General features: G+C 52.9%; 2 protein-coding genes across 4 annotated transcripts in view; one reads left to right on the forward strand and one right to left on the reverse strand.

Annotated features, from left to right (window-relative positions):
* Positions 1-392: 392 nt before the first annotated feature.
* On the forward strand, positions 393-9,245 carry SLC46A1 (solute carrier family 46 member 1). 2 transcript variants are annotated; one of them, XM_004605028.2, is made up of 5 exons: positions 393-638; positions 1,383-2,235; positions 5,423-5,506; positions 8,041-8,197; positions 8,703-9,245. In XM_004605028.2, exons 1-5 carry the CDS (start codon positions 426-428, stop codon positions 8,749-8,751), a joined length of 1,356 nt encoding a protein of 451 aa, XP_004605085.1. In that variant the 5' UTR covers positions 393-425; the 3' UTR covers positions 8,752-9,245. The 2 variants fall into 2 exon arrangements, with proteins under 2 accessions (XP_004605085.1, XP_054988012.1); XM_055132037.1 differs by lacking the exon at positions 8,703-9,245 and adding an exon at positions 6,460-6,566 and having other exon boundaries at positions 8,041-8,192.
* A 929-nt stretch (positions 9,246-10,174) lies between these two features.
* Positions 10,175-25,333, reverse strand: part of SARM1 (sterile alpha and TIR motif containing 1) — a 34,575-nt gene continuing 19,416 nt past the window's right edge. For both annotated transcript variants that reach the window (XM_055131287.1, XM_055131286.1), the window contains 3 exons: positions 12,851-12,972; positions 12,667-12,770; positions 10,175-11,689 (listed from right to left, as the gene is read on the reverse strand). In XM_055131287.1, the coding sequence (XP_054987262.1) occupies positions 11,649-11,689; positions 12,667-12,770; positions 12,851-12,972 (267 nt within the window). In that variant the 3' untranslated portion in view covers positions 10,175-11,648. The remainder of the gene's footprint in view (positions 11,690-12,666; positions 12,771-12,850; positions 12,973-25,333) is intronic.

Below are 25,333 nucleotides of genomic sequence, written 5' to 3' on the forward strand. Positions count from 1 at the left end.
TGACCAGGGAAAGCCCGAGAAACCACGCGGTTGCCCTGCGGGGGGCATGGCGTGTCCGACGGCCCTCCTAGTCTGCAGATTGGGGTGGTCCCCAGTGGCTAGACGATACAGTATCATCGCTGGGCGCACCGCTGAGTACAGCGCGGAGTAAGCGATCGATACATGTTAATTATTTATATTCTTGTGATTATTCGGAGCGTTCCCGGGGCTGCAGGGCGGTACCCTAGCACTTGGCGGCTGAGGTCATCCCGAAGGCCAGGGGTGCGAGGGGTGGAGGGAGCGCGGAGGGAACCCTGGCTGCTGCAGCCCCGCGGCGCGCGCAGAGGCCGGACAGTCCAGGCCCCGCCCCGCTGGCCTTTAAAGCGGGACCCTGGGCGCAGGCGCCGACTCTGTCTTCCGCCCGCGAGCCCGCCCTGCGCGCGCACATGGACGCGGCCGACCCCCCGGGCGAGCCCCGCGCGGCGGCGCGCTGCCGGGCCCCAGTGGAGCCGCTCGTCTTCCTCGCCAACTTCGCGTTGGTCCTGCAGGGTCCGCTCACCACGCAGTACCTGTGGCACCGCTTCAGTACCGAGCTGGGCTACAATGGCACCCACGAGCGGGCCGGCTGCGGCAACCACAGCGCCAACCCCACCATGCAGGTAGCGGGGGAGCAGGCGGATGCCCGGCTAAGCGTGGGCACGGAAAGGCAGGGGGCGCGCCCGAGGGGCCTGGGCGTCATGATAGGTGGGCAGGTCCAGAGCGAACTGGGCGTCGGGGAATCCCGGGGGTGAGTGCCGGAGGGGAGACCCCAAAGTTGCACTAGCTCGGGACCCCGTGTACCCCGTTTGCCGAGAAGTGCAACAGGACTGAACTCTGCCAGAAATACCTCGGATTCATTACGAGTGACTCCGAGTTAATTTTTGGCTACTGAACTTTTAGCAAGTTTTTACTATGCCAATTTTTTTTCTATGCCCCCCCAGTTCAGTTATGCGATCCCTAACTTTCTCCACCCATTTTTAGAAGCTAAGGCAGGTGGGTTGGGGTTACTGACACGGAGGGATAGAGGGGTTAAGGCGTTCATCATGCATGCAACTGACCCCAGGGCTACTCCAGCACTGGGGGCAGTGACCCTATCCTAACACCCACGGGATTGCCCAACCCCCAAGAATAAAAACATAGGGACTAAATAAAGCAAAACCTTGAGGGTTACCCATATACAAAGAAAGTGTGAGTACTGATCCGTTTCCCATGATACACCCCGGTGTTAACTTTATAGAATTACATTGAAATTGTTTACATTTAGGGCTCCAGAGAGAGTGTCTGTGGCCCAGGAAGGTGGGGACTTGGGGGCCGGGCAGCTCAGAGTGAGGAACTGAACCCTGGTAAAACTTCTGTCCTCACAGAAAGTGGAGACCCTTACCTCCCACTGGACGCTGTACATGAACCTGGGCGGCTTCCTGGTGGGGATCTTCTCCTCCACGCTGCTGGGCGCCTGGAGTGACCGTGTGGGCCGCCGCCCGCTGCTGGTGCTGGCCTCCTTCGGCCTGCTGCTCCAGGCCCTGCTTTCCATCCTCGTGGTGCAGCTGCAGCTCCATGTTGGCTTCTTCGTGCTGGGCCGCATCGTGTGTGCCCTCCTCGGTGACTTCGGCGGCCTCCTGGCTGCTAGCTTCGCCTCCGTGGCCGATGTCAGCTCCAGCCGCACCCGCACCATCCGCATGGCCCTGCTGGAAGCGTGCATCGGGGTGGCGGGGATGCTGGCCAGCCTGCTTGGAGGCTACTGGCTCCGGAAGCAGGGTTATGCCAACCCCTTCTGGCTGGCCTTGGCCCTGCTGATCGCCATGACGCTCTACGCAGCGTTCTGCTTTGGTGAGACCGTGAAGGAGCCCACACCAGCCCGGCTCTTCACGCTCCGTCACCACCGGTCTATTGTCCAGCTGTACATGACTCCAGGTCCGGGCAAGTCCAGAAAGCACTTGGCCCTGTACTCACTGGCCCTCTTTGTGGTGATCACGGTGCACTTCGGGGCGCAGGACATCCTGACCCTCTATGAGCTGAGTGCGCCCCTCTGCTGGGACTCCAAGCTGATTGGCTATGGCTCTGCGGCGCAGCACCTCACCTACCTCACCAGCCTGGTGGGCCTGCGACTTCTGCAGTGCTTCCTGGCCGATACGTGGGTGGCTGAGATTGGCCTGACCTTCAACATCCTGGGGATGGTGGTCTTTGCCTTTGCCACAATCACCCCGCTCATGTTCACAGGTAAAGAGTGTGGGCCCAGAGACAGTTTCTCTTGGAGGGGCTTGGTGAAAATTGGGGGGTGGGGGCAGCCACTTACTGCCTACAAATGGGGTTTGTGCCTGAACCTTTGGGAACCTCAAACTTCCAGCATCCGAGGACAAACCATTAAGAATCCTCCAAAAAATGTCGTCTTTGGGGCAAGAAATATAATACAGAGGGTAGGGCATTTGCCTTGCATGCAGCCAACCCGGGTTTGATCCCTGGCATCCCATATGATGCCTTGAGCATCACCAGGAGTCATTTCTGAGTGCAGAGCCAGGAGTAACCCCTGAGCATCACTGGGTATGACCCAAATAAGTGTCCCCACCCCCCCAGAAAAACCATCTTTGTTGTCCAAGTGATAGTACAATTGGCACATTGTTTACCTTGCATGCAGCCATGCTGGGTTCAATCCCCAGCATCCCATGTGGTTCCCCAAGCACCACTAGGACTGATTTCTGAACACAGAGCAGGAGTAAGCCCTGAGCACTGCCAGTGGTGTGGCACAAAACAAAAGAAAGATTGGTTCTTTTATAACCAGTCATTTATTCTGCATTATCAGTCATAAATATTAGTAAGAGAGCAAAAGACACAGTATGGCTCATACACTAATGGCTTCACTCCTTGGCCTCCCCTAATGTGTGTTAAGGATGTTCTTAAACAAAGTCCAGGCCATTAATGCCTAATGCTCACTTTTCCGATAAGTGTCATAGGCCCTCCCTCAAATATCCCTGATCAGCTTCTTGGGGTGTTTTTTTTTTTTTTCTGTTATTGGATTTTGGGTCTTGAACCACACCTGGCAGAGCTCAAGGATCACTTCTGTCAGTGCCTAGAACCAAACCTGGGTTGGTTGCTTGTGCTATCTCTCCAGCAGAGTTTAAAAATTTATCTTCTCAAACCACAGCTCACAAATCCCTGCTTGCTCTACTTCCTCATTTTCCTTGTTGAGAAGGGGGTGGGGAGACTAAAAGGGAAGTTAAATTTTTGTCTTGGGGGTCATCCCCATCTGTGTTCAGGGCTTACTCCTGACTCTGTTCTCAGGATGGGCTCCTGGTGGGCTCAGGGGACCATGTGGAGTACAAGGGGTGGAATCTGAGTCAACTGCCCGCAAGACAAATCCCCTATTTGCTATACTATTGAAGTGCCCAGGAAATTAAAATTTTTTAACAACAGATTTTGTTGGGGTGGGGGGGTGGGTGTTGGGGGCATACCCAGTGATGCTCAGGCTCTGGACTCAAGAATCACTCCTGGCAGTTCTCAGGGGGACCGTATGGGCTTCTGGGGATCAAACTCAGGTCAGCCGCATGCAAGGCAAGTGCCCTCCCTGCTATACTGTCACTCCAGCCTCTTAAGGGACAGATTTATTTTGACAGAGTCCTAGTCAGCTTGGTACAGTGAACCTGTGATTCTCAAATCACAGATTTTTGTGGGGAGTGCGGTGGGGAGGTGTTTGGGGTCATATCCAGTGGTGCTTAGAGCTTCTTCCTGACTGTGCTCAGGGATGTCTGCTAACCAGGCTTGGGGGTGCCAGAGATCGAACCCAGGTCAGCCACATACAAGGCAAGCTTCCTACTCGCTGTACAATCTCTCTGGCCCCACAGTCACAGATTTCTTAATGGCTTGCTTGGACAGAGAAGCTAAAAAGAACCAAATACGCTTCTCTCTCACCACAACATCTCCCATTGGTTTTAGACTCAATTCCAATTTGTGGGGGGCTATGATTTCCCTAGATACCCTCAGCAGAATGGGATTGGGACTTGCCACCTTGGGGTCTCCTCATCACAGACCCACTTGGGAAGATCCACCATCCTCTGGAAGTTGTGTCATGTTTTGGTGGTTCTGGGCATAGAACCCGTAGAACTTCCTCACACATGGAAGGCATTAGTTCTGCTGCTGCATCACCCCCTACGTCCCCTGCCCCCGGCCCAGAGGTCTGGAAGAGGGTGGCTTGGAAGCGGGGCGAGCAGCAGTGTGGTTGGTGCACACCTGCAAGGCAAACGGGGAGAGAACCTGACTCAAAAGCGCACTTGCTGCTGCCTCTCGGGGTCTGTCTCGTCACACTCCCACATCAGACGGGAAAAGCCCACACACCGGGCGCTTTCAGACCCAAGGAGAGTGTTTCCTTGCCCTTCTGGGGGCCACCCCCGAGTCAGCAGAGCCAAGGTGTGAGCCAGGCCAAGCTCCCTGATGGACACTCCTAGGGGCCAGGCTGTCCCTCTGCCTCCTCCTTGCTGTCGGGTCAGCTCTGCCCCCACTTCCCTCACATGGGCTCTGGTGTTGGCACGGAAGGCCAAACCTGGCCGTCTGGCCATCTCCCCATGGCAGGTTCCTGAGCTTAATCCCTTCCACAGAGCCATTTTGCAAATAAGGCAACATCTGCAAGTTGCCGGGATTCGGAATTGGTATCTTGGGCACTCGAGGCACTCCAGGCTGCTGCAGCAGCAGACCGTGCTATGGTGAAGACGTTTTATTTATTTAGGCTGGAGGGTAGGGTTTGGGCCACACCCATTGTTGCTCAGGGCTTACTCTTGGCTCTACACTCAGGAATCACTCCTGGGGTCAGAGCTATAGTATAGAGCAGGGAGGGCGTTTGTCTTGCACACGGCTAACCTGGATTCAGTCCCCAGCATCCCATATGGTCCCCTGAGCATCACTGGGTGTGACACAAAAAACAAAAAACAAAAACCCAAGGAATCACTCTTAGTGGGGTTTGCAGGACCATAAAGGATGCCTCGGATTGAACTCGGGTTGGCCACATACAAAGCAAGTGCCGTACCTGCTGTGCTATTGGCCCCAACCTTTGATGAAGACGTTTTACAGACAGGTGTCCCCAGTAAGGGAAGTGTCCGTAATCCCCGTGACGACATTAGCTTTTGAACTCAGGGCTGACTGCAAAGCCCAGGTTCATTTTCTGTGCTCTGCCATCTCCTAGCCAAGGACTCAGCGGGTGAGGGACAGGACACGCGTGTGGGAGAGCCCAGAAGTGACCAAGGTAGCCCAGTCTTGAGGAGGGTGGTCTTTATTCCCCCTGGATCGGCATCATCTCCATGACCTGGACGGAACTACTTCCTGTGTCCACCTGGAGAGCAGTAGCAGCTGGCAGGGGGTCCTTGGCCTCCCCCCCCGCCCCGCCCCTCTCCCCTCCCCTCATGGTGCTTTTCTCCCACAGGGTACGGGCTCCTCTTCCTGTCGTTGGTCATCACACCAATCCTGCGGGCTAAACTCTCCAAGCTGGTGAGCGAGTCCGAGCATGGTGAGTGTCAGGAGCCACGTGGCAGCCGGGTCCCGCGTGCTCAGCAGCTGTGAGCGGGTCCACCTTTTAACAGCCTGGAGGAGGGAGCCGCCACGACAGGGGCGTTGCTCTGAGAACATCACAGTGTTGGGTCTTTTTTTTTGTTTGTTAATTTTTGGGTCATGCTCAGGGATTGCTCCTGGCTCTGCACTCAGGAATTAGTCCTGGCGGTGCTCGGGGGACCATATGGGATGTCGGGGATCGAACCTTAGTCAGCCGAGTGTTTGGCAGACGCCCTCCCAACTGTACTATGGCTCCGACTCCCACAGTATTAGGTTTTAAACCTGAGTTAGAAGTTGCTGTCAGGAGAGCCTGACTTTGTTCTTCGGCATCATGCAGGCAGAGTACTTCCTCTTTTCGCACCTCTGCATTTCCGTCTGTAAAATGGATGTTATGAGGCCATTGTTCCCTACTGCCCTGGTCCTCCATGTCTGCAAGCCCAGAGAATAGGAGCAACTGTGGGGTATAGATTTCATTGTCCCCCCGCACAGGAGAAGTAGAGCCCCAGAGTACTAGCATTGCCGGAATGCAACCCCAGCTTGCTTGTTATTTGTTTTGTTTTGTTTTTATCTTGAGGGAGAGTGAATCATAACTATCGAGTCTCCAGGCCTATTCCTGACTGCGCTCAGGGGACCCTATGGGGTGTCGAACAAGTGCCTAAACCCCTGTCCTGTCTCTCTGGCCCTCAGTAGCCTTGGGATCTGCCCATTCATCCTGGCTCTGTCACCCCAGCCTGTGTGTGGTACCTTGAACAATCATTTTCCTGCTCTGGAGCTGTTTTCTCATCTAATCTCTCTCTCTCTCTCTCTCTCTCTCTCTCTCTCTCTATATATATATATATATATATATATATATATATCTTTTCCCTCTCTCCCCCTCTTTCCCTCCCTCTTTTGTGGGGGGGCCACACCCAGTGATGCTCAGAGGTTACTCCTGGCACTGTGCTCAGGAATCACTCCCGGCAGTGCTTGGAAGATCATATAGGATGCCAAGGATTGAATCCCGATCAGCTGCGTGCAAGGCAAGTGTCCTCCCCACTGTCCTATCACTCCTGCTTCAGTGACGTATTTGCTCTCAGGCACAGCTGCAGCCCCCCTCCAGCTTGAACAACCTGTTTCATCTCAGCTTCTGCCTGGTGGTTGCTCTCTTCTCAGGAAATTGTTTTCTTGCGGGCAGATCTATAAAGAACAGCTTCTCAGGCCTCTGCACGCCTTACGCCTCCAATTCCCCCTCCCCATCTGCCCTGGACAGAGGATATGGTGATGACAGACACTGGTGCCACCAGGGGTTCCATCATCCTTACAACCCCTGTAGCCTGAGTCCCTCAGTTCCAAGTTGTCTCTGGCATCTTCACTGTGCCCAGAGGGGAACAGGAGAGAACAGCCTCTACTAACTGGTTCCCTCTCAAGGGTCAGCCTCTGTGGTTGGTGCTTTCCACACCAGCTAATGTTATCAAGAGCTTATGAAATAGGTACTCTCTGTCTTTAGCGACTTTGGGTACAGCCCTGGTGGCCCCTGGCACCGCTGGGGAAACCCAGAACAAAACAAAAGCAAATGAGAGAGAGAAGAAAGTGAAAAACAGAAAATGTGAAGAAAAGAAGGGAGGAAAGAAATAGAAACCAAAGCAAGTAACTAGCTGCTATTCAGTGCATGCTAAAAGCATGAGGCTAGAGCAAGCACAAAGGGAAGGAGCACAGGCTTTGCGTGTGGCTCGAATCCCCAGCACGCCGTGCTCCCATTGGTGAGCACACAGCTAGGTAAGCATTAGACGAGGTATTAACCTGGGCTGTTAGTCCCAAACAGGAGGTGATTCCACAGACAGTACAACAGAAGCCTATCAGGCCTCAGCCAGATGCTTTGTGTAGGGGATTTTCCTTTGTTTGGGACCCACACCCACTAGAGCCCGGTGGCTGCTCCAGACTTGGTGCTGGAGTTTACTCCCAGTGTTGCGTGCGGGGACAGGGGATGCTGGGGACGGGACCCAGGCCTCCCAAATGCAAAGCTTGTACTCCTTCCCCTTATGCTGGTTCTAGCTCCGTGCATTTAATGTGAGTTGGATAGCGCCTAGCTTCCCTTCTTTTCTTCTCTTTCTCTGTTTTTCCACTTTCTACCCTCTCATTGATTTTTGTTTTGTTCTGGGCCTTCACAGTGGTGCCAGGGCCACCAGGGCTCTACCCCATGATGCTGGGGAGGCCATTGTTCCAGGGATCAAAGCCAGGACCCCGTGCCCGACAGGCCTGCACTCCGGCCCTTGCACTCTCTCTCCAGCCCCGGTGGCCATTGAGTTGTAGCGCCACAGGCCAGGCGCTTTCCATTTCTGACCTCATTAGATCCGTATCACTGCACGCAGGTGCTGTGGTAGGATTGACCGCTGAGGGAGGGAAGACTCAGAGAGGTTCGGTATCGTGCCCCAGGCCACACAGCTGCGAGGTGGTCGTGCAGGATTTGAACCCGGGTCTTCCGAACTCCAGCTTGTGGCCTTAATGTCTTCACAGGTGCTCTCTTCTCTGCCGTGGCCTGCGTGAATGGCTTGGCCATGCTGATGGCTTCCGGCATCTTCAACTCGCTCTACCCAGCCACCCTGAACTTCATGAAGGGGTTTCCCTTCCTCCTCGGAGCTGGCCTTCTTATCATCCCAGCAGTTCTGATTGGGTAATGCAGGGCGTTGACCCTCGGCTCATAAAGGAGTCCTTTTCCCGAAAGGAATCCACCCCCTCCGTACCTCCCCCACCCCCCGCCAACTCTCCCATCACTGATGATTGCTGAGCACACAATCATCTTTGTGGGCCATTCCCAAGGACAGGCAACGGGGTGGGTGTGGGAAGAAGCAGCCCCATGCTCCGTCTTGCAGACTTGTCCTCTTGCCCCCAGCTGCCCTTGGTCCTCTGTGTTCCCATTTGAAAGATGGACCTGTGGAGGCAGAAGAGCGCTAACGGGCAGCTTAGGATGCTCCCTCCGTGGCTGCTAACACACAGGCAGGCCCAACCCCCTCCTCCCCCCGCCGCCTTCTCCCTGCCAGCCTCAGAGTCATGTGATAGGGCTGCCTCTGGACACTGTCTCCCACCTCTGCCTAAGAGTAGTCTGTGTCACTCTCTGATTGGTGAAGGGACGCTGCCTCGTCATGTCACATCTGAAGCCTCTCTCTGCTCTCTTACAGGGTTCTGGAAAAGGCTCCTCCCACTTCCGAGTTCCAGAACTTCCCCTAAGAGCCCCTGATCTGCCTGGGTCAAGGAACAGGGGCAAGAGGAGCAAAGGGAGCCCAACCAAGCGGAAGGCCAGGCCTGGGACCCCCACAGCTACCTGCTCCCCCAGAGCAGCACTCACGGTCAAGCTAGACCAAGGACCCCTCTCCCACCTCATCTTCAGCCACACCAGCCTGAGACCCCAGAATCTAAGACTGGAGTCCAGGCAGGTCCACTCCAGAAGGACAAGGGGAGCCTCTGGGGACAGGGGCCTGTTTCCTCCCATCAGCCGAGTCCCTTGGATGCGTCGGGGAGGAAGAGGCCTGGAGAGGATGATGCTTGGAGGGAGGGCGGAGGGCAGAGTGCAGCTACCTGCCCCTCCTTAGGGATGGCAGCTCCAGATGGCCAGCCTTGGGGGCGCTGCTGTCTCTGGTGAGGCGTCTGTTCTTGCCTAGGGCCTGCCCACGCCTAGGCTCCCCAGTGCCAATCAGTCACCCTAATAAATCAGTATGACCTCATGGAAGCAAACATCCCGAGTCCCAGGGCGGCTGTGCAGGCCCTGTGTTGTGTCCCGTGTCTGCGGACTCTCACTGCTGGGTGGGAGGGCCTGAGCTGTCCCTGGCACGGGTGCTGGGTGTGGCCAGCTTGACCCGAGACTGTCGTCCACTGTCTGCTGAGATTCCTGGAAGCAAAGGGTTCATGGCCTTCCATCAGGTCCGCGCAGGGTCCTGGTGAGTCATTCCTGATGGTCAAAGGTCCGCTCCCTGAGGACACCATGACGGGTCTTCTGAACTAGACCGATGCCAGCAAAGCCCATGTTTGTGACCACTGGGCCCTCTGACACTGCCCGTTGCTGGGCAGTAAAGTAGAGCCAGGAGCTGAACTATGCCTGTGTCTGTGGCAGTGGAGGAGAGCCTAGAGGCCGACCCAGCTCCCCTGGTGATCCAGGGGACCCAAGTCCCCAGGACATGCGGGGCCCCTTCCTGGAGCCCCAGGAAGGTTTGGGCCTGAAACTGAAAGGCAGAACTGGATTTAAGACTGAGGCCCTGGCTTCAAGGAGGGTCTTGCACCCCCAAGCAGACCCCCAAGCAGCGGCCCTCCACTCTTCAAACCAGAACCAGCCACAGGGCATGGGTCCCCACTGCCGGTCCGAGCCCCATTCCTGCCCACCTGCCTAGCTAGAAATCCCCATGGTACAATGGGGTGGCTCAGGGCAAACCGGGCCCTGGAGACCCCTGTCTTCAGGCTCCTGTGTCACTGTCCCTCTGTCACTGGAAACCTAAGCATGGAGAGGGCTGGGCCAACCCCCAGGAGAGGAGGGTGGGGTGACCCCGCGGGTTTATCTGGACACTGTCTCAGGCTTGTGTGACATGGAGCAGGACCTTAGGTCAGCCATGCTGCCAACTGGGTCCCAGCCAGACAACTCAGGAAACACTGGAGTAGATACATGTTCTTTTTTATTTTGTCTTTCGGGGGTGGGGGGGCGGGTCGCAGGGGATTCTCCTGGCCTAGTGCTCCAGGATCTGTGCTGGCTCTGCCTGGGACCATGAGGTGCTGGGGATGGAAATCCGGTTCTTGCGTGCACGGCATGTGCTCAGCCCATTGGGCTCTGGACCCAGGAACTGTTCTGAAATTCTTCCTATCATCCATTCTAGAATGACCCGCCTCTCTTCATAGGCTGGACTTTTTGACCTGGGAACATCCACGAGTAACTGTGGCTTGTTTTTGTTTGGCAGGGGGCATTATTCTCAGGGGGAAGATATTTTGGTTTCACATCCAGCAGTGCTTAAGAGACATCTGGCCCTGAGGGTCTCTACCAGGGATGGGACCTGGGCTTCCTGCATGCCGAGCTTCTCCCTGACCCCCTGGGCAGTGCAGTGAGATGAGCTCATGATCTCACTCAGCTACAGCCAGGCAGAAAAGCCTGGCCCCATGCATACCGCTCTTTAGGGGAAAGGCCCTTCACAGCTGTGTGAGGGGCAGGCCAGGTGACTAATGGGGTACTCCTGCCATCATAATGGGTACCAGGTGGCTACAGCCTGGACACCATCGCAGCAAGGAAGGGTGTTTCCTGAACACTGGCCTGGACCAGGGCACGGACCACTTTGGCCGCCCTGATGGGGCTGGGAGTGGGCTCTGGTTCTCTGGGGAGGCGGGAGGAGGGCAGGGCCAGCGTAAAGGCCACTAGGTGGGCAGCAGTGGAGGGAGATCATTTCCATCAGATCAAGAAATCAGCCAGGAGACCCTCTGAGGACGGCCCAGGGGCCTCAGGAGTGTAGGACTGATGTGTATAAAGACACAGATGGAAGCCATGGGGGTTCTCAACACACTGTTACCACCTCTGCCCTGGACAGCGTCCACAGTTACGTCGGATCCAGCCCCTGGTCCCTGAGGCACTGTGTGGCATAAAGGAAGGAGGAGCAAGTGCGGCCCAAGGCAAAGTGTTGAGTTCCCCAAGAGCCGGGGTGACAGGCCAACACCTGTGGGAGCAGAGCCCACCCTGAGGCGTGAGCCCTCATCAGGAGGGCAGTGACGGGCAGTCCCAGGCCCCCATTGCTGGAATTGGCTTCCTGGGGGTGGTGGGTTCTAATAGGTTTGGGGGAGCACAGGGCATGATGCCGATTCCTGGGCCAGCCTTGGCTGTGACGGCCTACCCCTCCACCAGGTTCCGGGGGGACAAGGAGAGAGACCCTGGCCACAGGGCAGCACAGGGCACAGCCGTGGGGGTGAGCCTCAGGACGGCGGCGCCCAGCAGCAGCGCGGGGAGCATCGGGACAGCTGGGCCCAGTGTCGGGGCACCTCCTCCAAGCTCTTGGAGCCCCAGCTACTCCTCTAACCAGTGGCGGGTGATGTCACTAGCTGGCACGGTTGTGGTGGTGGCAGACACCACGTGGAGTGCCTGGCGATGGGTTTGAGTCTTGCTACTTGGAGAGTCGCTCCTCGACCACCTGCACCAGCTCACCTGAGGGCGTGGGGAAAAGAAAACCACAGACTTGAGCCATCACTCTTGAGTGGACTCTTTTTTGGGGAGGACGGGGGGAGGGAGCTTAGGGCCACACCCAGTGGTGCTCAGGGATCACTTGTGGAGGTTCTCGGAGGCCCATGGGGTGCTGAATGTTGAACCCAGGCCTCCCACATGCTAAGCGTGCACTGCAGCCCTTGGACTATCACCCCTATCCTGAGTGGACTTGGGAAATTCCCCCGGTGGTAGGGATGCACCCTTTTGTCCTTCAGGGTCTCCTCAGTGGAGCCGGGGAACCAGCCAGGCTCCTAGGTTAGGCCCCTGAGGCACCACACCAAGGCTAGGGTGTGTGACCCCCTCTTTGAGCCCCTGTCCCCTACCTGCCCCCCGCCCAGGCCCAAGCAGGGGGTCCCAGGTACCATGGAGGCGCAGAGCCAGCCGCAGCTGCAGGCCCTCCAGAGACAGACAAGCTGAGCCCTGAGACTGGATATGGCAGTGGGGCCACAGTCAGAAGGGCTGGCGGGTAGCGGGGTGCAGGCCAGGTGACTAAGGCCACCTCATGCTTGCAGGCCTAGCCCCTGGGTCTCAGTGATGGTGGGCCCAGGGCACAGCTGGCCTCCTGTACTGGCTGTTTCCAGGGCCCAGGTTCTTGCTCAGCCAAGAGGTGCTACCGATGGCCTCAGGAAGCTGGCTGTGGCCAGGGCAGGGGAGTGGGCAAACCCACGTCTCTAGGCCTTAGAAAACCTGGAGGCAGGGTCTGATCTGTCCAGCCATTGCCTGGCTTCCCTGCCCTCTCCCGAGCTTAAGGCAGCTGGATGAGGGTGGACAGCCAGTTGCAGAAAAGGGGAGACAGGTCTGAGAAGAGCCCGCTATCTCCACCCAGAAGTGAAGGGGGAGGGCGGGAGGGACCATGGAAATGGGGTTCACAGCAGGGCTGGGAAGGTAGGGCTGGTTCAGGGGTATCAGGGGTGCAGCACCCTCCAAACTGGTGTCAGAGCCTGCAGATGAGTCCCGGGAGGAGCGGCCCTGCAGGAAGCGGATGATCTTCTCAATGGTGGCTTCCTGGTACTCATGGGACCACCTGTGGGCACAGAGGTGGCTGGGTCAGAGGGCCGGGCACTGAGAGCTGCTGGGGGCCGGGCGTTCCTACCCCCTTCTCACTTGATGCCGTTGAAGGTGAGCACGGCCTGCATGTCCTCCGGCAGGGCCTGGGGCTCGGGCCACTCGAAGCCATCAATAACAGGCACAATGTTCTTGCCACAGCTCAGAGCTGTCACAATCTCCTGCAGGAAGAGGGTGAAGAGAAAGTGCTGGGTCCCTTCTTGGGACTCTGGGACCTGGCAGCCACTATTCAGGCCAGTAACCCCAGCCTGAGCCCTGGGGGGAGACTGACCACTGTCATTTTGTTGTTTTGGATTACTCCCGGTGATGCTCAGGGGTTGCTCCTGCGTCTGCACTCAGCGATTATTCCTGGCAGTGCTCAGGGATGCCAGGGATCAAACCTAAGTCAGCTGCATACAAGGCAAACGTCCTACCCACTGTGCTATCACTCTGGCATCTTGACCACTGTCATTTAGACTTATCCCTCATCCCTTGAGAAGAAAAAAATATTGGGGCCAGGGGATGGCCCAAAGGACCAGTGCACATGCATTACATGCAGAAAACCCGGGTTCCACTCGGGCACCTCATGGTTTCCTGAGCACCACTCAGAGTGACCTCCGAGCAAGAAACCAGGAATTTGTCTGTGCTCTGAAGCACCATCAGATGTGGCCTGTAAACTAAAAAAGAAATGAAAAATACACATTTGTCATTGACCCATGTTTCTGGCACAGAGCACAGAACAGAGAGCCCTTCAAGCTCTTAGAATTTCTGGGTTGCAGGAGCTGGGGTGTTACCTAGGATGAAGACCTCACATTGCGATGGAGGCTGACACCCAGAAAGATGAAGCTTTAGCCACCTCTACCCCGACCCCTCACACATGCACCCCAGGGAGGAAAGAGGTCTGGAAGATGTTCATCCAGCACCGGCCAGTGATGATCTCAGCCTCTGTGAGCACCCCCTAAACACAGGCCTGGGGGCTGAACACAGGGAGGTGCTGGGTAGCTTCCTGACTGGACCCCCAAACGTCGCCTTCTGCAAATCTCTCCGAATGTCTCTTTAACAGACTCGCGATGTGGAAGTGACAAGCTTTCCTGAGCTCTATGGTCATCATAGCGCATTACAAGCATGAGAAGGGGGTGCCTTTGAATGCGTGCCCACCTCAGACGGTAGTGGGGCGGCCTGGGAGGCGGGGACCATGGCCGGTGGCCCAAGTCTGAGTGGAGTCAGACACTTGCTGCAATCATTTGTATCAGAACTGAATGGTGGGATGCCTACTAGGAGCTGAAGAATGGGAGAACTGTTTGTTGTAGGGAGCCATTTTACCTTACTGATCTTATCCTGTCACTATTTGTTTAATCACTAGCTAACCCCATGCCACACCTAGCAAAGGTTGCCACTCCTAATCTTACTGATCTTATCCTATCAGTATTTGTTTATTACTAGCTAAATCCCGTGCCACACCCTGCATTTCTGTTGGGGATCCTGGCACCACCTCCTCCCAACAGGGAGGTATAAAATACTGTAACTGCCATAGAATAAATGCCTTTTCTCCCTCCTCCGGGCTCTGCGTCTGTTCTTTCGGCTGTGCCCTACGAAGGGTTCTCCCTGCTGAACAGAACGAGACCTCCACATCGACTTCCACACCTGGCGCCCAACGTGGGGCTGTCGAATTCACGGAAAAAGTGAGTATTTCTGAGGGTCGCCTTTCTCTTGGCACACACCGTGGTGCGGTAATGGCCTACTTACCCTCTGATTCCTCCATCCCTACCTACTCCTGGGAATCCCCAGTTATTTGCATCCTTTGTGTTATTTGCATCCTTTGTCTCGCTAATTTTATTTGGATCTTAAATGAGATTTTTAAGGCGAGAAAAAGTCAGCCATTTTCAGAGATTCAGCACCGTGTTTCCGAAATTGAGATTTTTTTGAGGAAAAAGTATGAGAGTTCAGAGGCTTCCTCAGTCTTTGGGGATGAGGCACCCCCCATGCAGGGGACTGACTCCTCCCGCGCAGAGGCACCTCTGAGACTTTATCCTGTGACTTCTGATATCCCCGATCCCTCTCCTCCGGAACTTAAATCCTTGCCCCTGGAGGACAAGGCTACCCAGGTAGATGAGGAGGAGAGGTGTAAGCTGGAGGACAAGGCTACCCAGGTAGATGAGGAGGAGAGGTGTCAGCCGTCAGCTCCACCACTCCATTATCTGTCCCATGACACTGCCTTTTTTAATCCCCCATACGCCAGTGAGGCACCCCGCCAGCTTGCCCAGGACACCGCTGCCTTAATAAGGCAGGTGGTTCAGGAACTAGTGAGTGCCCTGCAGCCTTCTACCCTCTCCCAAGAATCTAGTGCAAATTCGGTCTCTCCTCCGCCCTGCCACACTCTAGCTTCAAAACCTATGGCTGCCTTCCCAGTTACCAGGTCCCATTCTCGGGCCCCCAAATACCCCACCTCTGCCACGGCTCCACCTGATGATGATCCCTCAGACAGAGAAGTTGAGGAGGCCGATCAGCCTGAGGAAGGGGCACATTCCCAAGAGGAAAATTCCCCTCAGGACGTAGCTCCGCAGGCACCAATCCGCCAAAGCTACCGTAGATTGAAATTCGAAGACCTGAAAGATTTAAAGGCTGCTGTCTCTTCTTGTGGCCCCACTGCTCCTTTTACGCTTGGCCTTTTGGACTCCTTTTGTGAGGGATGGCTCACGCCGAACGACTGGTTCTCAGTCGCTAAGGCTGTCCTGAGTAGGGGAGACTATCTCTTGTGGAAAGCAGATTATTTAGAACGATGCCAAGAAATGGCGTGCCGCAACATCGAGGCAGGAGGCTCTTCCTCATCCTGGATCTTTGCTAAATTTCAGGGTCAGGCACCTTTTGATTCTAATGAGGTGCAGGCTCAATTTCCCCCAGGGCTACTTGCCCAAATACATGTGGCTGCCCTCCGGGCCTGGAAGGCACTTCCCTCTAAAGGGTCGGTGGTAACATCCTTAGCCAAGGTTCGTCAGGGAGCTAACGAGCCCTATAGTGATTTCATAGGGCGCCTCACGGAGGCGGCTGAAAAACTCATGGGAAACGAAGAGACGGATAATGAGCTGATCCGCCATTTGGCCTATGAGAATGCTAATCCCATCTGCCAGGCCACACTCCGCACCTATAAGCGTGGGAAGACCCTCTCAGAATACATTCGGCTATGCTCCGAGGTTGATCCCACCACCCAAAAAATAGGGCATGCTATAGGGGCTGCCTTCAAACAGTTCTCTATTCAACCATCGAGCAGTCAGAACAAGCTGTGCTTTGGCTGTCGGCAGCCTGGACATTTCTTAAGAAACTGTCCCAATAAAAAATCTCGGCCCAGACCTAGAAGTCCTTGCCCTAAGTGCAAACAGGGTTTCCACTGGGCGTCAGAGTGCCGCCAGCAGGCCAGGCCGGGAAACTGGGCACAGGGCCAGCCCCAGGGCCCCCAGTCCGCTCCTTCTCCCGTGTCTGGGGCACCTCAGAATCATGGGCCGTTCAACCCATCGGCGTCCAGCCCCCAATTCGCTCCCTCTCCCATGACCGGGGCACCTCAAAATCATGGGCTGTTCAACCCATCGGCACCCAACCCCTCTGCAGAGCCATCCCATACTCAGCCGGATTGGATCTCTGTGCCACCTCCCGCACAATATTAGTTAAAGAACAGGGACCCCAGATAGTGTATGTCAACGCCTGTGGCCCTTTGCCATCTGGAACTTTTGGCCTAATTATTGGGCGAGGCAATATGCTCCCTCAGGGCGTGCAAGTACTCCCCGGGATTATAGATGCTGATTTTCAAGGGCAGATTGGAGTAGTAGTTGAATCACTCTCCCCATTTTCAGTCTTGGACGCTGGTGCGCGGCTAGCACAGCTAATACTCATTCCAATAACAACAGTACAAAAACCACCCCCAATGTCAGAGACTTTTGCATTTTTTGCCCAACGCATTCTTAATCACAAGGGCTTGATGACTTTAGAGATCAACGGGAAGGAATTTTTAGGTCTGATTGACACTGGTGCGGATGTAACAGTCATTGCTGAAAAAGACTGGCCAAAAAGGTGGCCCCTCACCCCCTCATTGACTCACCTTCAGGGTATAGGTCAATCCCAAAACCCTATGTTAAGCTCATTTACGCTTGATTGGCGCACCAAGGAGGGAAAATCCGGGATGGTACGCCCCTATGTTCTGCCCGGGCTCCCACTCAATCTCTGGGGCAGGGATATCCTTTCACAAATGGACCTTATACTAATTGATGCCAAGGGCCTAGACATGCTCCTTTCAGCAGGTTATTCTCCCGGAAAGGTTCTAGGAAAATACCTCCAGGGCACGCCTGCGCCGCTAGCCCTCGACCCAGTGAAAAATGACCGCACAGGCTTAGGTTTATTCTCAGTTACTGCCACTGCTCCTCCTGCACCCCATACGGATAAGATCATATGGAAGTCCAATGAGCCTGTATGGGTGGACCAGTGGCCGCTTCCCACTGAAAAATTACAGGCTGCCAGGTTGTTAGTGCAGGAACAACTCGCGGCGGGACACATAGAACCCACCTCTTCCCCCTGGAACACACCCATTTTTGTTATAAAAAAGAAAAACGGCAGTTGGCGACTGCTACAGGATCTACGAGCAGTAAATAAAACCATGGTCATTTTCGGGGCGCTTCAACCTGGACTGCCGTCCCCAGCAGCCATCCCTTCAGAAATGTATAAGATAGTTCTCGATTTAAAAGACTGCTTCTTCTCAATTCCCTTGCATCCTGATGATCGCCCCCGTTTTGCCTTTAGTTTGCCAGCTATTAATTATAAAGAGCCCATGCAACGTTTTCAATGGAAGGTTTTACCCCAGGGAATGGCAAATAGCCCCACACTGTGTCAAAAATTTGTGGCTCAAATTCTTGCTCCCATTAGGGCACAATGGCCCGACATCTATATGATCCATTATATGGATGATATACTGCTTGCTGGATCTGACCCACAGGCCACTATGCTCTGTTGCAATCAGGTGATCCGTGCGTTTACTCAGTCTGGCTTTCAAATTGCCCCCGAAAAAATTCAGATCGCTGACCCTTATACTTTTCTTGGATTTCGTCTTCAGGGGTCCCGTGTACTTTTGCAAAAAACGCAGCTGAAGCTTACTTCATTAAAGACACTACATGATTTTCAACAACTGCTTGGGCATATTACATGGCTCAGTCCCTATCTGAAACTTACCAAAGGAGACCTTATGCCCCTTTATGACCTTTTGCGCGGTGATGCTGACCCTTCTTCCCCTCGGAGTCTGACACCAGCAGCCCGAGAATCCCTAGTTCTCATAGAAAAAGCGATTGAAGGTCACTTTGTTTGCTCTCTAGATTATCAGCGCCCTTTTCACCTCCTTATCTTCACTACTTCTCATTCTCCCACGGGCTTAATTTGGCAGGAAAACCCTGTTTCTTGGATTCACCTTCCTGCCACACCAAAGAAAGTTCTTGTACCCTACTATCTCTTAGTGGCATCCTTAATTATTGAAGGAAGGAGTTTCTCTCGTAGACACTTTGGTCTTGAACTGGCTTCTGTTATTCAACCCTACAATAAGGAACAGATAGATTGGCTTCTTCAAAATACTGATGATTGGCCCATCGCCTGCGCTTCCTTTTCAGGAATTTTAGATAATCATTATCCCCCCAATAAGTTGATACAATTTATGGCTTTACATCAATGGGTTTTTCCTGTTGTCACTAAGACCAGCCCTATCCCTGGGGCTAAAGTGATTTTTACTGATGGATCCTCTAATGGCCAGGCCGCCTATGCCTGTGAGGGTGAGACTGTTTCTTTTTCCACAAAGGAGTCCTCTGCTCAGCTGGTTGAACTCACAGCTGTTCTAATGGTTTTTAAAAATTTTTCCCTTCTTCCTTTCAATTTATACACAGATAGTGCCTATGTGGCCTTCTCTATACCATTACTGGAGACTATTAGTTACATAAAACCCTCCTCCCCCGCAACGTCATTGTTTTTGCAAATCCAACAGTATATTCGCTCCCGGCGAGCTCCATTTTTCATAGGTCATCTTCGTGCCCACACTAACCTCCCTGGGCCACTGGCAGCAGGTAATCACTTGGCAGATTTGGCCACCCGATCTTTCACAGCGCTAACTCTACAAGCAGATCCGCTGCAGGAGGCCACAACTGCACATGCCCTTCACCATCTGAATGCTCAAACTCTCCGCCTTATGTTTAAAATCACGCGTGAGCAGGCACGCCAGATTGTGCGCCAGTGCCCTTCTTGTGTATCCCTTCTACCCGTGCCTCACTTAGGGGTCAATCCCCGAGGACTAGTCCCTAATGCCATCTGGCAAATGGATGTCACTCATATTCATTCCTTTGGGCAGCTTAAATATGTGCATGTGACTATTGATACCTTTAGTGGGTTTATTTGCGCCTCAGCCCAGACTGGAGAGGCCTCAAAAAATGTCATTGCTCATGTCTTGCACTGCTTTTCTGTACTGGGCAAACCACAGCTAATAAAAACAGACAATGGTCCAGGATACACTGGAAAAAAGTTTGAGCATTTTTGTAAGAAGCTGCAGATTTCCCATCATACAGGGATCCCCTATAACCCTCAAGGGCAGGGGGTAGTGGAGCGAGCCCATCTCACTCTTAAAACATATATTCAAAAGCTCCAGACAGAAAAGGAACTGTACCCAGCCTCACTTTCCCCTAAGACGTTACTATCTCATGCTTTGTTTGTCATGAACTTTCTTATACTGGACAAAGAAGGTCGCAGCGCAGCGGACCGGTTTTGGCATACTTCCACCAGCCACACTTATGCAAAAGTAAGGTGGAAAGACCCTCTGAGTGGTCTTTGGAAGGGCCCTGATCCAGTCCTTATATGGGGCCGAGGATCAGCCTGCATATTTGATGCTGCTGATAGTGTAGCCCGCTGGCTCCCCGAACGACTGATAAGGCAGGTCGACACACCTGCTCTGGCTGAACCAACTTCCACCCAGAGAATAAATGAATCCTCTGAGGACAGTGTCCCTTCTGCCACTGCCCAGGAACTTGCTTCTGCTCAGTCAGCCGCGTCGGGAGTGACCAACTAGTGGTCTCGCTCACAGAACAGTTATTCAGACTTGGCCTGGCTGGAGCAGGAACCAGCGTTACTTCAAGACCGAAGATGATGCCCGTAGGGCAGGATCGGGAGTCTCGGTGTGAATGTGGTGAGTGGGGTGCGCACCCGAGTGAAAGAAGGACCGGTCCGAGTGTGTGCAGGAGTAAGATTTGTGTGTGTGCTCCTAGTGTGTGTGCAATTGTCTCATTATCTTTCTTAGTTCTGCTTACTTTTCAACAACTTTTGAGAAGGTTTTGCCAGCTTATATCAACAAAAGTGCTTTCTTGACCCGTTTTTTCAACAAGCAGGAAACTGGCTGCTCAGGCAGAGAAACGGGGAGCAATGTTCCCAATAGGCCGACAGGGCTCACTTTGCCCTAGGGACTGCTCTTTCCTTTCTCAGTCTATCAGTTTTTTCCTGCCATTCTTGAAGGGTCAGATTGATCGATCAAGTATATATTTGTGCACATGTGTGATGTTTATTGTCTGACTGTCTGTCTCTGTCTGTGGAACACTCGAGTATTAGAGCTAGTTTAAAGTCAGTAATTCTTAGATCTGGGCAAACAAAATCAAGGGAGGTCAGAGTGATATGGAGCCCAGCAATTTAAAAGATCTAAGTATCTTTGGAGCTTGCTAGATTCAGGTCTAAACAAAGATTTCTAATCAGAATGTGGCGCCTACAAAGAAATTGAAATTTTCAATCCAGATTTCATATTGGGAGAACATTAATAGTTATTAACAGTTGAAATCCTCTTGAATTCTAGTAAGCTAAACATATCTATTGGACTTACATTCCTCACCCTCCACTTTTACAGGTTGTAGATTGGACCATGCCAGGACCCAGTATCTGGGCTAACAATTCCTTTCTTTTACCCCCTCCATGGGATTCACAGATGCCTCAGCTGCCGAATAAAGAAGAAACACCTTTTAATTTTTTCTCTAGGATACTCACTTGATCCTGTCTGCATTGGAGTGCCTCCCTGTCCCTGTCTCCCTCTTCACTTTCAGACTTGGATTCATACCAAGTCCCAAATTCATACTACCTCTGATCATTCACAAAAAGATTTTTCTTTTCTGGTGATTGTGCATTATTTACCTGTCTCAATTCTTCCCTCTCAATCCAAGATTCTCCCCACAGTATAATTTTATTAAGGGCCAGATCGCATATGGTTACCAGTGAACCTGACCAGAGAATGGCAACGCTCCCCCGATAAAGGGCTCCTGACTGAAGATCTGACACAACTGCTCCGGCGCTCCTGATGATTCCTTGGGCCTCTGATCACAGCTATCCTGGACTCATTGCTGTAACCACCACTGATGCTGTTGCAGGAATAGTTCTTCAAGCCTCGGTCCAGACACACAACTTCGTCTAAACATGACAAAATGACTCTTACCACCTTGGGACAATGCAGGCTACTGTCAACCATGATGTTGAGCAACAATTGGACACTCTACAGCAAGTGCTACTTTGGGTCCAGGGCTGGGTTAATATCTTAGAGTAACAAATGAGATTTTCGAGTGTTTAAGGATCTTTGGCTTGATTTGTAGGACCTCATCTTCCCCCAGTTCTTTACCTTGAGGATGCCGGGCTCCCAAGGATTTATTCTTGTGGATCAGGTTGCCAGGCAAAGCACTGCAAGGGAGGGCTGATACCCCGGCCCGGCTCCCTGCGAGGTATTCCGGTATAGCTTAGAGGTTACTCCAAAACCAAGGATTGATGGGGCCTATGAGGAGCCCCCTGCATAGACCCGATCATCCTTTCCTTCCTCTCCCTGCAAAAATGGAGTCTTTATGTCACAAGGGATACCGGACAATGCCTCCCCTGACCACATTTAATTTAAAACAAAACAGGGGGAGATGTAGGGAGCCATTTTACCTTACTGATCTTATCCTGTCACTATTTGTTTAATCACTAGCTAACCCCATGCCACACCTAGCAAAGGTTGCCACTCCTAATCTTACTGATCTTATCCTATCAGTATTTGTTTATTACTAGCTAAATCCCGTGCCACACCCTGCATTTCTGTTGGGGATCCTGGCACCACCTCCTCCCAACAGGGAGGTATAAAATACTGTAACTGCCATAGAATAAATGCCTTTTCTCCCTCCTCCGGGCTCTGCGTCTGTTCTTTCGGCTGTGCCCTACGAAGGGTTCTCCCTGCTGAACAGAACGAGACCTCCACATCGACTTCCACAGTTTGTCACCAAAGGACACCCCCACAGAATGTGGTGTCAGAAGGAAAGCACACTTCCTCCATGAGATCAATGAGCCCTGCCAACTCCTTATTTTTCACAGCCCTGTTCATCTCTACCTCCAGTCACCATCACCCTTCTTTCACCAATCATCTTTAGCCCCTCAATTTTTTTGGGGGGGTTACACATGGTATTGCTCAGGGGTTACTCCCTGTGCAGTGCTCAGGGGACTGTGGAACCCCTGACACCAGCCCTTAAGCCATCTCCCAACCTCTCACCCACTCTTGCCCCATCTGATTCATTCTCCACATTGCTCTGTCACCTAGCTACTCTAGGGAAACTGCAAATCTGATCATCTATCCTCTCTTTAAGACTACAAGACTTGGGCTGGAGCGATAGCACAGCGGGTAGAGCGTTTGCCTTGCACGTGGCCAACCCAGGTTCGATTCCCAGCATCCCATATAGTCCCCTGAGCACCGCCAGGAGTAATTCCTGAGTGCAGAGCCAGGAGTAACCCCTGTGCATCTCCAGGTGTGACCCAAAAAGCAAAAAAAAAAAAAAGACTACAAGACTTGAGGCCATAGTGATAGTACAGTGAGTAGGGCATTTTCTTTGCACACAACCCACCTGGGTTCAGTTCTAGGCAATCCATAGGTCCTCCGAGCCCCACCAGAAGTAAGCCCTGAGCCCCGCTGGGTGTGGCCCCAAAACAAAAAAGACTTTACATGGCTTTTAGAATAAAGTTCAAACTCCATGTGTCTTTCAAGGTCTTATGTGCCTGGCTATGGTCCACTCCTCAAACTCCACTTCTGCATTGTCCTCCAGACTTGACTGCCCCCAGATTTGCCATCCTTGCCTGCACAGGACCTTTGCATGTGCTGTTTCCTCTGTCTACAGCGCTCTTCCCAGGGTTGGAGAGATAGTACATAGGTTAAGGTACTTTCTCTGCATTCAGCTGGCCATGACATGAATCCTTGGCACATATATGGTACCCTGGACATCGCCAGGAGTAAGCCCTGTGCCTAGAGACAGAAATTATGGGCCCTGAGCACTGCCAAGTGTGGACAAAAGAAAAAGAAAAAGAAACCTGAACACAAATAAGTAAATCAATAAAATATCTGGCTAGGGGGCTGGAGTGATAGCACAGCGAGTAGGGCGTTTGCCTTGCATACAGCCAACCCGGGTTTGATTTCTAGTATCCCATATGATCCCCTGAGCACCGCCAGGAGTAATTCCTGAGTGCAGAGCCAGGAGTAACCCCTGTGCATCACCGGGTATGGCCCAAAAAGAAAAAAATAATATCTGGCTAGCTGGCTGATGGATGGATGGATGGATGGATGGATGGATGGATGGATGGATGGATGGATGGGTGGGTGGATGGATAATGTGAATGGATGGATGGGCATGGTAGATGGATGGGTGGAAAGTGTATAGGTGTTTGGGCAGATGGATGGATGAATGGGTGGATGGGTGAATGGATGGATGGGTCTGTTATTGAGTGTGTTGGTGGATGATGGATGGGTGAGTAGAAGGATGGGTGGCTGGATGGAACAACATGGTATTGATTGCAGTTAGGAGTTGTGATCTGGGATTCTCAAATTGGGTTAAAATTGAGAGTCTGGCAAATACTCAGAATGAGCAAAAATAGTGGACTCTCAAAGTCTGTTTCCTGATTTAGAAAAATAGGGTCAAGAGGGCTGGAGAGATAGTATAGCAGTTAAGGTGCACACAGCTGACCTGGGTTCAATTCCCAGCACCTCATATGGTCCCCTAAGCACAGCCAGGAGTAACTCCTGAGTACAGAACCAGAAGAAAACCCTGAACACCACCAGATGTGGCACCAAAACAAAAATAAATGAAGGGTCAATATATTTCCTATCTTGTAAGGTAGAATAATTGGCCATACCAATGGCAAGTGCATCACATGTGGAAGTACATTCAGTAATAAGATCCCCGCAGACAGAGTGATAGTAGAGTGGGTAGAGCATTTGCCTTGCATGCATCCAACCCAGATTCGATTCCCGGCATCCCTTATGGCGGGATCACTGAACCCGCCAGGTGTGATCCCTGAGCACTGCTGGGTGTGGCCCAAAAGCCATAAACAAAGCAAAAAAGAGTATTTTTTTTGTTTTTTCATCTGTTTTCATCTATTTCATCTGCTGTTGAGAGGGGATAACAACCCTTGCTCCCAGATTGTCCTGAGGATCCCACTTTCTATCAATAGAAGCTCTGATAAGTACTCATTGAGTGTTTCCTTCCTTTCAAGAGGGAAGCGCACAGCCTGGGCTTTGTGGAGTGCAGTTCACTTGTGGTTTGCGGTATTGATTATGCACTAAATGTGGCTTCGGGGAAAGGAATCTTAAAACCAGAGGCAATTAAGGATTAAAAGCAACCCAGGAGGGATGATGGCGCCTTGGGGACTGATCCAAGGCCAAGGTTTCCCCTACCTCCCCGCTCCCTGCAGCCTACCGAGAAAACACTGGGTGCAGAGCACACTTTAGGAGAAGAGTCTTCTTGGGGATAGCTCCTGCACACCTTTAATCCTTTCTGGGAAGCTTCTTCATTTGATGAACCAGAAGAAGATAATACAGCGGGTAGGGCACTTGCCTTGCATGCAGTTAACCCAGGTTCAATCCTCTGCACCCTATGTGGTCTCCTAAACTCACCAGGAGTGATCCCAGAGCACAGAGCCAGGAGTAAAGCCCCAGCACAGCCACATGTGGCTCAAAAGCAAAAAAGGAAGGAACGCCAGAGAAAAAGTGCTTATTTTCAAGTGGGTATCCAGTGACCCAGCCCTGAGTCTGAGGTCACCAAGTGTGTTGGGGATCTAGATCAGTTCTCACCTCAAGGTCACTTATTTGGGAACCTCTAAGTATTTACCCTGGCTGGAAATACACGGTTCACTCAAGACACTCGGCTGGTAGAGAAGAAAAATCTGGGGACTACGGAGCTAGTGTAGCTACTAGGACACCTGTCTTGCTCCCAGCAGAGTAAGGTTCAGTCTCTGAGCCCTGCCAGGAGTGAGTGATCAGAGGCAGGAATAAGTCCTGAGCAAGTTAGGTGTGGTCCAAAAGCAAAAATAAATCAATAAATTAAAGGAGGAAGAGAATGACAAGGAGGAGGAGGATGGGAGGAGGGAGGAGAAGAAGGAGGAGAGAGAGGAGGAAGAACCTGATTAGCACCAAGTCTTCTGACCTGGCATACCTAGTAGCCATGTATGACTCCCTGGCCTTGCCCCCTCAGAATAAGGAACCTGTGAAAATGC

This window comes from Sorex araneus, chromosome 3 (genome assembly GCF_027595985.1).
Source record: "Sorex araneus isolate mSorAra2 chromosome 3, mSorAra2.pri, whole genome shotgun sequence".
Lineage (NCBI taxonomy): Eukaryota > Metazoa > Chordata > Mammalia > Eulipotyphla > Soricidae > Sorex > Sorex araneus.